The sequence below is a fragment of the Nicotiana attenuata genome, chromosome 5 (assembly GCF_001879085.1).
Source record: "Nicotiana attenuata strain UT chromosome 5, NIATTr2, whole genome shotgun sequence".
NCBI classification, from domain to species: Eukaryota; Viridiplantae; Streptophyta; class Magnoliopsida; order Solanales; family Solanaceae; genus Nicotiana; species Nicotiana attenuata.
Genome location: NC_031993.1, coordinates 11,542,186 through 11,556,221, shown reverse-complemented (window position 1 = coordinate 11,556,221; position 14,036 = coordinate 11,542,186). Strand labels below are relative to the sequence as shown.

Genomic DNA, 14,036 nt, shown 5'->3' with positions numbered 1-14,036 from the left:
TAGCTGCCCGACGTCCGCAGCACTGTTTTTCTCCCTCCTGATTTCATTATACTGTATTTAGTGCATTTTTAGAATTTCCGTTGTATTTAGACCTTAGTATATGCTCGTGAGTTGTGATACCCCGATGTCGAGCTATGTCTATTCCGCAATAGTATTATCTACCTTATTTTGGGATTTATTATTATGATTTAGACTTAGTTCTATTATTTAATTGCTTAAGAATGAAGTGAGAGTGTGTCAGCTGGCCTTGTCTTCACGAGAGGCGCCATCACGATCGGGTCCGGGTTTAGGGTCGTGACATAAGTTGAAAAACACTACCAAATAAGGGGTTAATAATACTAAAGTTATTACATGTATAATTTTTCCTAATACATTCTACCAAACAACACCTTAGTGTTAAAACACCACAGTCCACACATGTGAAGACGAATCTAGGAACTAATCTTATGAGTTCGAAATTTTAGGATAATGACCTCATGTGCTAATTATTAAATTCAAAATTGAATATTTTATATATTTAATAAAATTTAACATATACCAATTCGAGTTAAGCCGAACTCATGGCTTATATTGTAGATTCGCGCCTACACGTATAAGAGATTCACCTTTAAAATTAGTTATATTGGAGAAAACGAGGCTTGATACAATATTAGCCACAAACAAGTTTGGATAATTGGAATCTCATTGAAAATTTGTGTGAGCATAAAAAGATTCTTGTTTCTTTTAGAGTATCATAAAAATATTTTTTCAATAAAAAAACTCTGAAAATTTTGAAATTTTTTTAAAGGGAAAAGATTCAAATTTACCCCTTTATTTTTTAATATTATCTATATTTAACCTCCGTTATATTATTCGGCCAAATTTATCTTATAACAAAGGTTAACTATAGATAATATCCTAAACTAGAGTGATATATTGGGCCTTTTCCCTTTTTTAAACAAACACGTAATATTATTGTTTGATGTATTAAATTATATGAAGATTAATTAATTATATATGACTCAAAAGATAAATTAACACAATGATTATTTCACTAAATCCATTGAACCATAAGTAATTAGTTCCAACTGGTACACCTAAATATCATCTTTAACCTCAGCCTTTCCTTTTTCAGGCTTTCTTTTGTGTTCCTCACTTCACTCATCTGCACTTAATCTAATCTAATTCCATAATCATACACAAAAACAAAAGCCAATCAAATCCTACAATTTCATCTAATCTAAGCACCCTTTGTCTCTAGATCCTCCATATATAATTAATTCACACAGTACAATATTCTTTGAATAAATCATATATAATGGTATAAAGAATCTCTTTTGTTGTAGATTCAAAGTGGGTTATTTCTTTCTGTTTCTGTGGTTAAAAATACTAGAATAAATGGGGAATGTTAATGGAAGAGAAGATTTAGAAGAAGGTGGAGGCAATATTATCCCATCTGGGGTTGAGGAGGTTGATTCTGGTGGGGCCCAAGAAATCATGGCCGTTCAGCAGGTTGATGGAGAGTTCATGGGCCAATCTCCACCGTCCAGTCCTAGGGCTTCTGCTTCACCTTTGATGTTTCGACCTGAGGTCAGTTTGTTAATTTTTTTTGCCTTTGGTGGAGGGATAGTCATTTTTTTTCCTGATAATGTTGGTATTCGGGACAACCTGAAGGCAGTAATTTCTTTTATGTATATATACTATTTGATGAATCCCTTGGCTTCTTCGTGTATTTACTTTTTAAATTTTTTGACAAACCTGGCTCTGCTACTGCATGCGTGCACCTCGATTATTTCACCAGTTACTTACAATCTTCCGTCAGCAATGTAATGGGTAACTCTACCCACTAGGCTTAGGCAGCTTAGAAGAAATAATCTCGCACTTTCTTGCCTTCGATGGGATTTGAGCCTGAGATCTCATGATTCTCCTTGCACTTTATTGAACACTAGGCCACACTCTTAGCTAGAGGGCTAGTCATTTGTTTCCCTTTCTTGGAAATGTGGGGTGGAGGGATAGTCATTTTTTATAACAGGGTGTCCCGGATGGCTTGCACGTACCTCGACTATTTCACCGGGTACCTACAACCTTTCATCAGCAATGTATCAAGTAACTCTGCCCATGAGGCTTAGGTAAATGAGAATAAATCATCCCATATATTTTTGCCTCCGATGGGATTTGACCATGAGACCTCATGATTCTCCTCGCATTTTATTGACTACTAGCCACACTCTTGGGGTGCGGAGGGGTAGTCTTTTTAGTTTTCTTTTTATCTTAGTATTCTCATGGTTTCAGTATTGGAATGAAAGAGTTTATATGAAGTGGAATGCTTATTGTGGATTCATGTAGCCCACTTCAACTAATTAGGATTTGAGGCATATTAGTTGTTGCTTATGTAGGTGTGAATTTCAAATATATTTCTGTTTAATTGGTTAAAACTATTTTGGATCGCAGCGTAGCTGTTTTTTTCTTGTTTAGGTGTAAAGTTTTATTATTTTTCTATCTAATTGCATGTAGGTGTAGAGAAATCTTTTTTCTATTAGGATTGAGGCATAGTAGTTGTTGTTGCTTATGTAGGTGTAAAGTAATATTTTTTTTCCTGTTTAATTGGCTGAAACTAGTTTAGAATTGCCGCATAGTCAGTTGTTGTGTTAATCTTTGTACATCTAATTGCTTGAAGTTTGAGGAATCAAGTAGACTTAGACTGGAGCTATTTCAATACAATAGTGGTTGAAAACAATAAAGGTTATCACTATAAAGTGCTGTATATATTGATGAAAACGATGTGGTTCTGAAGTCTGAATGATTTTTGAAATGTCAAGTCTATAAGCTCAACTAGTTTATTCAAGACACACCTTTGTTATCTTCATTCTATATGACAAATTATCTAAGAAATGTGAAGGGAGTTGATTAAAGGGAATTTTTTTATATTTAAATAGAGTTTTCTCCTAGAGGATTTTCTGAATTAGTAAAACCAAGAGCACCAGATATAAACTTTGAAATTAAGCAGCAAAAGTAAAATCTTTGAAACTGAGAAGAGCTTCCTGAAGCAATTGCTAAACTACACTTTCCACTTTTAGAAGTTTGACTAATGTTGATTTCTGTTATCAGCTAGCTTGGAATCTATATCTCTCATGTTTTATTGATTTCTACAAGATTACTAGTGTATAATTAAGGTTCATCATGTTCTTAGTCTGATTTATCTTATAAGAGATAAATTGTATGATCTACTCGTAACCTTCCTCCAAAAAAGATAATTTATATGATCGACGTTTTTTGTTTTCAAATGTTTGCCCCAGATGCCAGTGGTTCCTCTACAGAGACCCGATGAGGGGCACGGCCCAAGCATTTCATGGCCGCAAACCGCTTCTGAGTATGAAGAAACCGACGAGCAAGGAGTTCCAACCCTGATATCTTGGACACATGACGGCAAAGAAGTTGCTGTGGAGGGTTCATGGGATAATTGGAAGTCAAGGTTAGAAGTTTAATTTTCTCATCCACGTTCTACCTCAAAGCACAATTTTCTCATCCGTTATCTCTACATAGACTTCAAGATTGCAAGTTAACGTTAAAATTTCAAACTCTTGTTCCAGGATGCCTCTGCAAAAATCAGGGAAAGATTTCACCATTTTGAAGGTGCTTCCTTCAGGGGTTTACCAATATAGGTTTATAGTTGATGGACAGTGGCGGTGTTCCCCTGACTTGCCATGTATTCAGGATGAAGCAGGGAACGCTTACAACCTTTTAGACGTGAAGGTATATTTGTCATTATTTGTCATCTTGTTGTCATCGCTGTTACTACATCTTCAGGAATTCATTGATTTCTAAGTCTAGTTTTGTGTTGTACTGTTTCTTCTGTTAGAATAGTTATGTGAATATATGTAATTAGTCCTAGCCCCTATGCAGTAGGAGTAGGTTATGTGTTATGTATACATATAAATAGGGCTCATTGTAACATAGAATATTAATCAATAATATTTTTCTCCCGTGCATTCTCACATGGTATCAGGCATTGGCGAGATAATTATCGTTGTGCGTCATTCCAACGACATCTGGGAAGAAATCAATCGTCACCGTGCAATTTTTCGGTGACTTAAGCAGCTGCTTACGTCAATCTGAGTTTCAGTGGGGTTTGTGCAAATTCCAACACCACCACAAGGTTCTCCTATCACCGGCGACCAAACCCCAGTGATCTCCGGCAGATAACGTCACACGTGCCGTCACGCGCCTCCGGCAATTAGGGTTCCGGCGAGAGTGTCACCTCACGTGCCGGCGCGTGAGATCGTTTTCCGGCATCTTTCAAGTATGGATTTTCTTCTGGGCTGGTCGTCTGCCTTTTCCGACTTGACCCTTCTAGATTTTGTGGTTTCTCAGTTACCGGATAAGTGTTTTCCGGCAAGAGCAATGGTTTTTCCGGCGAGAGCAGTGGTCTGTCACTGTTCTGCTCACTTTTCCGGCCACCTTGTTCACATACAAAGGTCGCCTGTTGATTCCGTCCTCAGTCATTTAATTTCACCATTTTGTTGACTTCAATTTGCTTCCGACGAAGATCTGAGAAGTACAACAGTGTCCGATTATTATAATAGTTTGGTTCCAATTTCTAATTGCTTGATTTGAGGGTATCTCATCACTATTGGTAATCTTCATCAGATATTTGGCTTTGATCTCTCGTAAGTTCATTATAATGTCACTCAGATCTGATGTTTTTGGCTCAAATACTGTTGGATCCTATACTTCGAATGTTCATATGGTGTCTTTATCAGATTATATCGAGTTCCTTCAATATAAAGCACGTAAGCAGATACCTTCTGAGATAGCTTCTGTAGCTCAAACAGGTAATAGCGTGACTTGTGTCTCTCAATCATCTTCTTCTTCCGACTCTTGGGTCATTGATTCAGGTGCATCTGATCATATTTCTGGTAACAAATTTCTTTTTACTAGTATTTCATATTCTCAATCTCTTTCAACAGTCACAATGGGCAATGGGTCTCAAACCATGGCAACTGCAATAGGTCAAGCAAGTCAACTTCCTTCCTTACCTTTAAATTCAGTTCTTTATGTTCCCGGTAGTCCTTTTAATCTCATAGCCGTTAGTCGCTTAGCCAAATCACTTAGTATTTGTCTTCCCCATTTCAGCAGTTTATGAGCTCTCATGGAATCATTCATCAAACATCTTGTCCATACACATCCCAACAAAATGGGGTAGCTGAAAGAAAGAATAGACATCTTATTGAAACTGCTCGTACCCTACTCATACAATTTCATGTTCCGTTGCGTATTTGGTGGGATGCAGTTCTTACATCTTGCTATCGTATTAATCGTATGCTATCTTCAGCTATCCAGAATCAAGTTCCATTCTCTGTCCTGTTTCCCTACTTACCTTTGTTCTCTCTTCCACCCCGTGTCTTTGGGAGCACATGTTTTGTTCATAACCTTACTCCAGGAAAAGATAAGTTAGCTCCTCGTGCTCTTAAGTGCGTATTTCTAGGTTACTCGAGAACGCAAAAGAAATATCGATGCTATTCTCCTGACCTCCAACGGTATCTTATGTCTGCTGATGTTACCTTCTTTGAAACCCAATCATACTTCACAGGTCCAGGTAATCACTTAGATATTTTTGAGGTGCTACCAGTTCCGTCTTTTGGAGATTCAATCACTATCTCCCATTCATCTTCCTCCATAGCTCCAGTTGCAGCTCCACCACCTACAGCTCCAGTTGCAGCTCCACCACCTATAGCTCCAGTGCCACCAACTAGTCCAGTGCCACAAACTATAGCTCCAATGCCACCACCTAGTCCAGTTCAACCTTCTACGGCTCCACCACTCCTGACTTATCATCGTCGTTCGCGCCCAGCATCAGGCCCAGCTGATTCACGTCCTGCACCTGACCCTGCTAATACTGCGGACTTGTCTCCTCTTAGTCAACCGATTGCACTACGAAAAGGTATATTATCCACACTTAATCCTAATCCCCATTATGTCGGTTTAAGTTACCATCGTCTGTCATCATCCCATTGTGCATTTGTATCATCTTTGTCCTGTGTTTCCATCCCTAAGTCTACAGGTGAAGCCAGTGTTATTAAAAGCGCTCGCTTCTCGCTTTAAGCGATGAAGCGAGGCGAGGCGTAGGGTTAGCGCTTTTCTGCTAAAAAGGCGACTCACACTCAAAAAACGTGCGCTTTTCTCGCTTAAGCGAGAAGCGAGCCAGTAGAAAAAGAAAGAAAAAGCTCGCTTAAGCGAGCGCAAGGCATCAACTAGGGCTTTTTAAAAATTTTTTGGCAAATAAACCCTCTGTTAACAAAACATACGCAAGGACTTCTTCTCCAGCGAACTCCATCGACGACCACTGCTGCTCCAACGACTTCTTCTCCAGATCTCAGTAAGTTTCTTCAACTTCTTCTTCTTCTGTTCTTCTGTTCTTCTGGTCTTCTTCTTCTGTTATTCTTCTTCTGTTCTTCTTCTTCTGGTCTTCTTCTTTTGTTATTGTTCTTCTTCTTCTGTTATTCTTCTTCTATTATTCTTTCAATTTTTTTTCACTTTTTAAGCGCTCATTTTTTGCCCTAAACGACTTCTTCTTCTTATGTTATTAAAAGTGCTCTGTTTTATGCTGCTTTATGCTCTGTTTTCTGCCCTAATTGTTTTTTTTTTGGTTGTTGATTGTAGTAAATTTAATTTGATTATTCAATGGCATCAAGCCAAAAAAGAGATCCAGCTTGATTATCTATGCCTATTTTTTTATTTATGTGTTAAATAGCGCTTCAGAGCAAAAAAGCGCGCGCATCGCTTCGCGCTTCTCGCTTTTGTGAAGCGAGGCCTCGTCGCTTTTTTGCGCTTAACGCTTTCCAAAACACTGTGTGAAGCACTGTCTCATCCCGGGTGGCGACATGCTATGATTGACGAGATGTCTGCTTTACATACGAGTGGTACTTGGGAGCTTGTTCCTCTTCCTTCGGGTAAATCGATTGTTGGTTGTTGTTGGGTGTATGCAGTCAAAGTTGGTCCAGATGGCCAAGTGGATCGACTTAAGGCTCGTCTTGTTGCCAAAGGGTATACCCAGATATTTGGACTCGATTACAGTGATACTTTCTCTCCCATGGCTAAAATAGCATCAGTCCGCCTTTTTCTTTCCATGGCTGCTGTTCGCCATTGGCTTCTCTATCAGTTGGACATTAAGAATGCTTTTCTTCACGGTGACCTTGAGGATGAGGTTTATATGGAGCAACCACCTGGTTTTGTTGCTTAGGGGGAGTCTAGTGGCCTTGTATGTCGGTTGCGCCGGTCCCTCTATTGTCTAAAGCAAGCTCTTCGAGCTTGGTTTGGTAAGTTCAGCACAGTTATTCAGGAGTTTGGCATGACTCGTAGTGAAGCTGATCACTCTGTGTTTTATCGGTATTCTGCTTTAAATCTCTGTATTTATCTGGTCGCTTATGTTTACGATATTGTTATTACCGGCAATTATCAGGATGGTATTAGTAAGTTGAAGCAACATCTCTTTCAGTACTTTCAGACTAAGGATCTGGGCAGATTAACGTATTTTCTGGGTATTGAGGTCGCTCAGTCTAGCTCAGGTATTGTGATCTCACAACGGAAGTATGCCTTAGATATTCTTGAGGAGACATGAATGATAGGTTGTAGACCTGTTGACACTCCGATGGATCCGAATTCTAAACTTCTGCCAGGGCAGGGGAGCCTCTTAGCGATCCTGCAAGATATAGGCGGTTGGTTGGTAAATTAAATTACCTCAAAGTGACTAGACCTGACATTTCCTTTCCTGTGAGTGTTGTGAGTCAGTTTATGGATTCTCCCTGTAATAGTCATTGGGATGCAGTTGTCCGCATTCTTCGGTATATAAAATCAGCTCCGGGCAAAGGTTTATTGTTTGAGGATTGAGGCCATGAGCAGACCGTTGGATACTCAGATGCTGATTGGGCAGGATCACCTTCTGATAGACGTTTGGATATTGTGTCTTAGTAGGAGGAAATTTGGTATCTTGGAAGAGCAAGAAACAGAATGTGGTTGCTCGGTCTAGTGCAGAAGCAGAATATCGAGCAATGGCTATGGCGACATGTGAGCTAATTTGGATCAAACAGTTGCTCAAGGAGTTGAAATTTGGCGAGATTAGTCAGATGGGACTTGTGTGTGATAATCAAGCTGCTCTTCACATTGCGTCAAATCCAGTGTTCAATGAGAGAACTAAACACATTGAGATTGACTGTCACTTTGTTAGAGAAAAGATACTCTCGGGAGATATTGCTACAAAATTTGTGAAGTCGAATGATCAACTTGCAGATATTTTCACCAGGTCCCTCACTGGTCCTCGTATTAACTACATATGTAACAAGCTCGGTACATATGATTTATATGCCCCGGCTTGAGGGGGAGTGTTAGAATAGTTATGTGAATATATGTAATTAGTCCTAGTCCCTTATATAGTAGGAGTAGGTTACGTGTTATGTATACATATAAATAGGGCTCATTGTAACATAGAATATTAATCAATAATATTTTTCTCCCGTGCATTTTCATATTTGGAAACTAAAGATCCAATAGGAATTGATTAAATATATGTCAAATCCATGCTCCCTTTGGATTGATTTGAAGATGTTCCTGAATTTTGTTATTGGAAATTTTGTTAGTAGTCCCCTAGGCGGTAAGAGCACAACACGTGATGTGTGAGTTAGGTGCATGTCACGGATTCGAACCTTGCTGCTAATTAAAACCTGGTATTTAAGTGGAGAAGGGTAGAGGAGAGGGCCCATTTCACCGAGTTTCAAACCGTGCACCAATGAGCCTGGGAATTTCTCAATTATAAAAAAGATATTAGTCAAATTAACTGCACCAAGTCAAGCTGTGTAGCGTGTAATGCCATGGAAGAATACATAAATACAAGTTTCTGTTACATCAATGTGCATAAAATAGTGATTTGTGATGCATTCGTGAGCTGAGCCTACTTGTAGTAAGTAGTGTCTACTTATTGAACTCGCATCTCAAATGTGAATTTGACTTCAAACTTGATGAGAACTCACATTATGACACTGAGACTGACACTTCTGAAGGAGTTGTCTTTATGGCTCATCCTTATATACAGGTGTAGATAATTCGAATTAAGAGGTTTCTGAAATTGCGTATGGCTCTTCTTCATAGATCCAAAGCTTCTCATGAGTTGCACTTATGCCAGTGGTTTTGGGCTGTCAAAAAGATTTGGTGTTCAGAAATGATATGGAAAAAGATTTCATGTGTCTCTATAGTCTAGGTCGAATCTCTGCTGAATCTCACTATATCTTAGCATCAACCACACACACACACACAAAAAAAAAAAAGAACCTGAGCTGTGACACAATTTTTCACAATTTTCTAGTTTGTTCATGTCTACTACAACAAACAACAACTTTGCCTCAGTCCTAAACAAGTTGGAGTTGGCTATGCGAATCCTCACTCACCATGTTTCTACATTTAAGCTCAACTCAGTTTGTTGAAGGACATTTTTGGTACTAATCATCAGTAGAATACTTTACCTTGTCAAAAGAAAAAAGAAGCTCAACTCAGTTTGTTCATATCTGTGCAATAGAAAGTACGGTGAGAGATCACAAAGCAAATGTCTGTATATGTCTTTTTTTCTCTCAAAGAAAATCATAGACAAGTAGAGTTCATTATGGTTTTTTAGAATCACACCACCCATGTATTTACACTAATTACGGTTAAATAAAGTACTCCTAATTATAACTCTGATGGGAACATGTGCAACATCTCTGGACATATTTAATCTATGCGGATGCTATTTTGTATGCATCATCATGTTGCTTAAAGGGGGTTGTTAACTCATTTACTCGGTCAAAATTGATCTGAGAAATTTCTAAGAGAAACCCCCTCGCCTTGCCTCCATGGCTGGAAAAAAATAAAAAAGCTGAGGAGGAATGTTGTGAAAAGTATTAAACGTTTTAATGTATTTAATAGGTCCTTTTTTATTTTTTGATATCCTCGATATCCTTCTGTAATTTCTAATTTATTTTTTAAAAAATAATTTTGGTTTTTTGCTCAATTTTGCAGAGAACCTGTTTAACGAATCCTTTGCATAATACTAGATACCTTCTTTTTTTGCTGTGTCGGGGTAGTCTTTTGGATGGGGAAAGCTAAAGTGTTGATATCCATGTTCAATCTTAAAACAAAAAAATCTAAAAATGATATCCATGTTTTTCAGATTCAGAGTGAAGAGATGAACTTTCCTTTGGTGAAATTTTTTTTCTTCTTTAGTGCCTTACTCAGCCTGACCGTGGGGGTTATTTTCAGGGAAATTTAGGTGTTACTGATGATTTCCCACACTAGATCCTTCTTTTATTCTCTGTTTCTTCTCTATTCAGTATTGGTTCACGGTTCATCATACTGGTTGCCTGCAAGCAAATGGCCTCAGAGATATTTTTCTATTATTTGATCATTGTCGTCCACCAAATCGTGCATCTTTTCAGCTATAAGCCTGATATGTTTAATTAATTTGTTTATTATTTTTATAGGTTTAGCAGATAAAGATCAGCTTTTCACATGTTATTCTGCTGCTGTTTATTATGGGCTTGTAAATGCTTTACTTATCCTATGTAACCCCGATATCCCACTTTGCAATGAAGATTATTTTGGCTGTTTTTGAGTTCTTTAGATTTTGTCACTTCCACTATTCTGTGATTTTCTTTTTCATTTTGATGTCCATAACTTACTTTTATTTCTAGTGGATATTGATGTGAATAAAAGCGCATTCTAGCACTTAGGTGAAAACCGCTTGTGGAGTAATACGGCAAAATATGTAGCAAGACAAGCTTGATCCGCTCCAACCTTTTTTTATTTGGTAAACACCAGCGCTGCGAACTTCCCTCTTCAGGGGACAGTGGCAGCCTCATGGTTGGAGGTGGAGGGCTCTTTTCACTAGGCTATCCCGCCTTTGTCATGTGGTTCACCCAACCTTAGGTTGGTTTTGAGTACAAGGGAGCGAAAGTGAGAGTTCCACTTTTGACTCCTGGGTAGGAGCGGTTTTGAGGGGCGGGGTTTGGGGTTTACCATATCAAAAGGAAAAAAGAAAACGTACAAGCATGATTGGCCCGACTTTGTTTGATGACACGAGTTGTTCTCTAATTAGTATTAGCCAAAGCTTGCTCGAATGAATCATAGAAGTCTTACTCAACTTGCGTAGCTGCCTTTACTGGCTATTCTCATCATTTGATGTATTGATAGTTCTAAACTGAGTTCATCAGTTTCTGATCCCTTCACCATTGGGTATGCCGATGGGGTGAAGACCACACACTGATGAAAGTTAGACTTGTTTGATGGGCATAACTAGCTAACTATGTAGTAATCTGATATTTTCTAAAATTAGTAAAAAACATGTAGTAGTCTGGTATAGTTTGTTGCATCTTCCTCCACGCTCTCCAGAACAGAGGCAAAGCCAGGATTTTGAGTATATGGGTTCTAGATTCTTGAAAATACAGCTTACTAGGTTCTGGATAAAATCATTTGTACATACTAAGTGTATTTCTTAACACAAATACAGGGTTTGGGCCAAAGCTACTGGGTTCTGCCAAACCCGTAAGTTGAAGGCTAGCTCTGCCCCTGTCCTGAAAGCTCGGTTGGACAAACTCTTTCAAGGCTCCTCTATCCTACTTAATGCATAATCACCTACCTTGAAATAAAAATACAAAAGAGAAGAAGAAAAGAATATATATACCATAAGATAGTAGCAGAAATCTTAAGTGGACTTGCAGATTGTTGGCTCATCAAAAGCACAGCTGTTATGTAATATCTTTTCTTTTCTCTCTTAAGCTTAATGGAACAGGCCAGTGGCTTTGCCCGTCTGGGGGATCACCAAAATTACATCGCAGCATAATCAATACAATCGAGATGATTACATCATATGCTTTTCTGTCTCTCTCTCTCTCTCTCTCTCTCTCAGAAGAGAGATGTGTTAAAGTGCTTTATTTAGTGCAATTAGTTACTCTTTTGCTTCGGCGTGCTATAACTTGACAAACGTTGTCTTTGCTGATGCAAGTGCAGGATTACGTTCCAGAAGACATTGAAAGCATTTCTGGTTTTGAACCTCCTCAATCCCCAGATTCCAGCTACAATAACTTGCACCTTGGAGCTGAGGACTACGCAAAGGAGCCGCCTGTGGTGCCACCCCATCTACAGATGACTTTGCTTAATGTCCCTTCATCTCACATGGAAATTCCACCGCCGCTTTCGAGGCCTCAGCACGTGGTGCTTAACCATCTCTACATGCAGAAAGGAAGAAGTACTCCTTCTGTGGTAGCACTTGGTTCAACTAACCGGTTTCTGTCCAAATACGTGACAGTGGTGCTTTACAAGTCAATACAGAGGTGAAAGTTCGCAAACCTGTCTTTATGATAGTCTTAAATAACTCAAATATTAGTAGCAACATAGACCAGAAGGTCGGGGGTTCGAGCCGTGGAAACAGCCTCCCGCAGAAATGCAAGGTCAGGCTGCGTACAATAGAACCTTGTGGTCCAGCCCTTCCCTGGACCTCCGACATAGCGGAAGCTTAGTGCACCGGGCTGCCTACTAGTAGCAACATATTAGAAGTCAAGCATGTGGCTCATGGATACTGCAGTTAAAAGCAAAAGGCAGTAGAGGTAATGCTTAGAAGTTTTAATGGTAGCAAAGCTTGACTGTGACTTCCTCCATTTACTTTGCCATCTTTCTCATTTGGCCCTTCTTTCTTTAACACACAATTGATCAATTCCGATTCTCTCTCTTGTTTTTTTCATAATCTTATGGATTTAGCTTTGCAACAATCAATAGATGTTGCTCTACATGGCCAAACCGGAAAAAAGAAATGTTTGAAAAAGGAGGCTCGAGTGAATATAGCATGGGCTAGCCAGTTTTCGGACTGGTAATTGAAAAATAGCCAGCGTTTGTAATTATTAAAAAATAGTTACTATTTTGCTGAAATACGGAAAGTTCCAGCATAAATATGCAGGATTATGGAGTTCCTGAATATAAACTTGCCGCATATTATGTTGGAACTCCAATACACGGAAAGTTCCAGCATAATATGCCGGATTATGGAGCTCTTGCATATAAACTTCTCGCATATTATGTTTGCAACTCCAGCACATTATGTTGGAAGCACATATGTAAAAAATTCTAACTACAGTATATTATGCTGGAATATTTCTGGATTAAGGGTTTTTTTGTTCAGATTTTGTTTTTACATGAAAAAAGTGGCTAAATTTCGATTACTTTAAAAATGGTGGCTGTTTTCCATTTACCAGTTGTAATTCTGGTTATTCTTTATTTATTTTTTTGCACTATGCACTGACAATCAAGAATCCTTTACATGAGAGGAATGATAAGTAGGAACTCGTATGTTCTTAGAGTTAAATTTTGTTAGAAAACAAATCATCAAGTTTCTCAATAAAGTTTTCTAGCTTCCTTTTTTTTTAAAAAAAAAAGGAAAAAGAAAAAATTGGGACTTGAATCTTGCCCTCGGTTATATATTACTTATTTTTCTTATTTCATACACCTTTAACAAGAAGTTTTGGGTTTGAGCTCTAATTAAAGAAAAAAAAAAGTCATGTACGAGACGCTTTCCCCTTTAATTGGCCTTATGTGGCGCGAAGCCGGATTAGTCGAGGTCTCAATACAGGTACCGAATTTCGGATGAAAACACAGGAAAAAACATTTGGGTCCACGTAAAAACATCATAACGATAAGATGTAGCAAAGTAACAAACTAAAGCTAGTGATGCAATACCCTTGGACTAGACATTTTTAATTAAAGATAGTGATGAAATAAAAGGAAGGAAAAATGATTGAATAGAGGAACTCCCGAGCACTGGCGATCTCAGATGTGTCGATATCAATGGTGACTTAGTGATGCAATATACTTGGACTTTATATATCAGCACAATCATTGTGCTAATTACTCTCCCCCGCACTTATTAGTTAAGTGACTTAAAATTTCAAAAAATAACGTCTGAAGACATAAAATGTAGTAAAAAAGAAGTGTTATCTCTAAACTTTATATATGAAGTGATTCACTCAAACTTGATATTTTATCAG

At 38.4% G+C, this 14,036-nt stretch overlaps 1 protein-coding gene across 1 annotated transcript; it reads left to right on the top strand.

Moving 5' to 3' along the window:
• On the top strand, positions 1,051-13,173 carry LOC109225309 (SNF1-related protein kinase regulatory subunit beta-2-like). The gene is made up of 4 exons (XM_019389930.1): positions 1,051-1,569; positions 3,276-3,451; positions 3,570-3,732; positions 12,010-13,173. Exons 1-4 carry the CDS (start codon positions 1,378-1,380, stop codon positions 12,334-12,336), a joined length of 858 nt encoding a protein of 285 aa, XP_019245475.1. The 5' UTR covers positions 1,051-1,377; the 3' UTR covers positions 12,337-13,173.

Excerpts from the sequence above, each read along its gene's own strand:
- LOC109225309 (XM_019389930.1), top strand. The coding sequence starts at position 1,378 with ATGGGGAATGTTAATGGAAGAGAAGATTTAGAAGAAGGTGGAGGCAAT. Across the intron at positions 1,570-3,275 it reads CTTTGATGTTTCGACCTGAG|ATGCCAGTGGTTCCTCTACA; the intron begins GTCAGTTTGTTA and ends TGTTTGCCCCAG. Across the intron at positions 3,733-12,009 it reads ACAACCTTTTAGACGTGAAG|GATTACGTTCCAGAAGACAT; the intron begins GTATATTTGTCA and ends ATGCAAGTGCAG.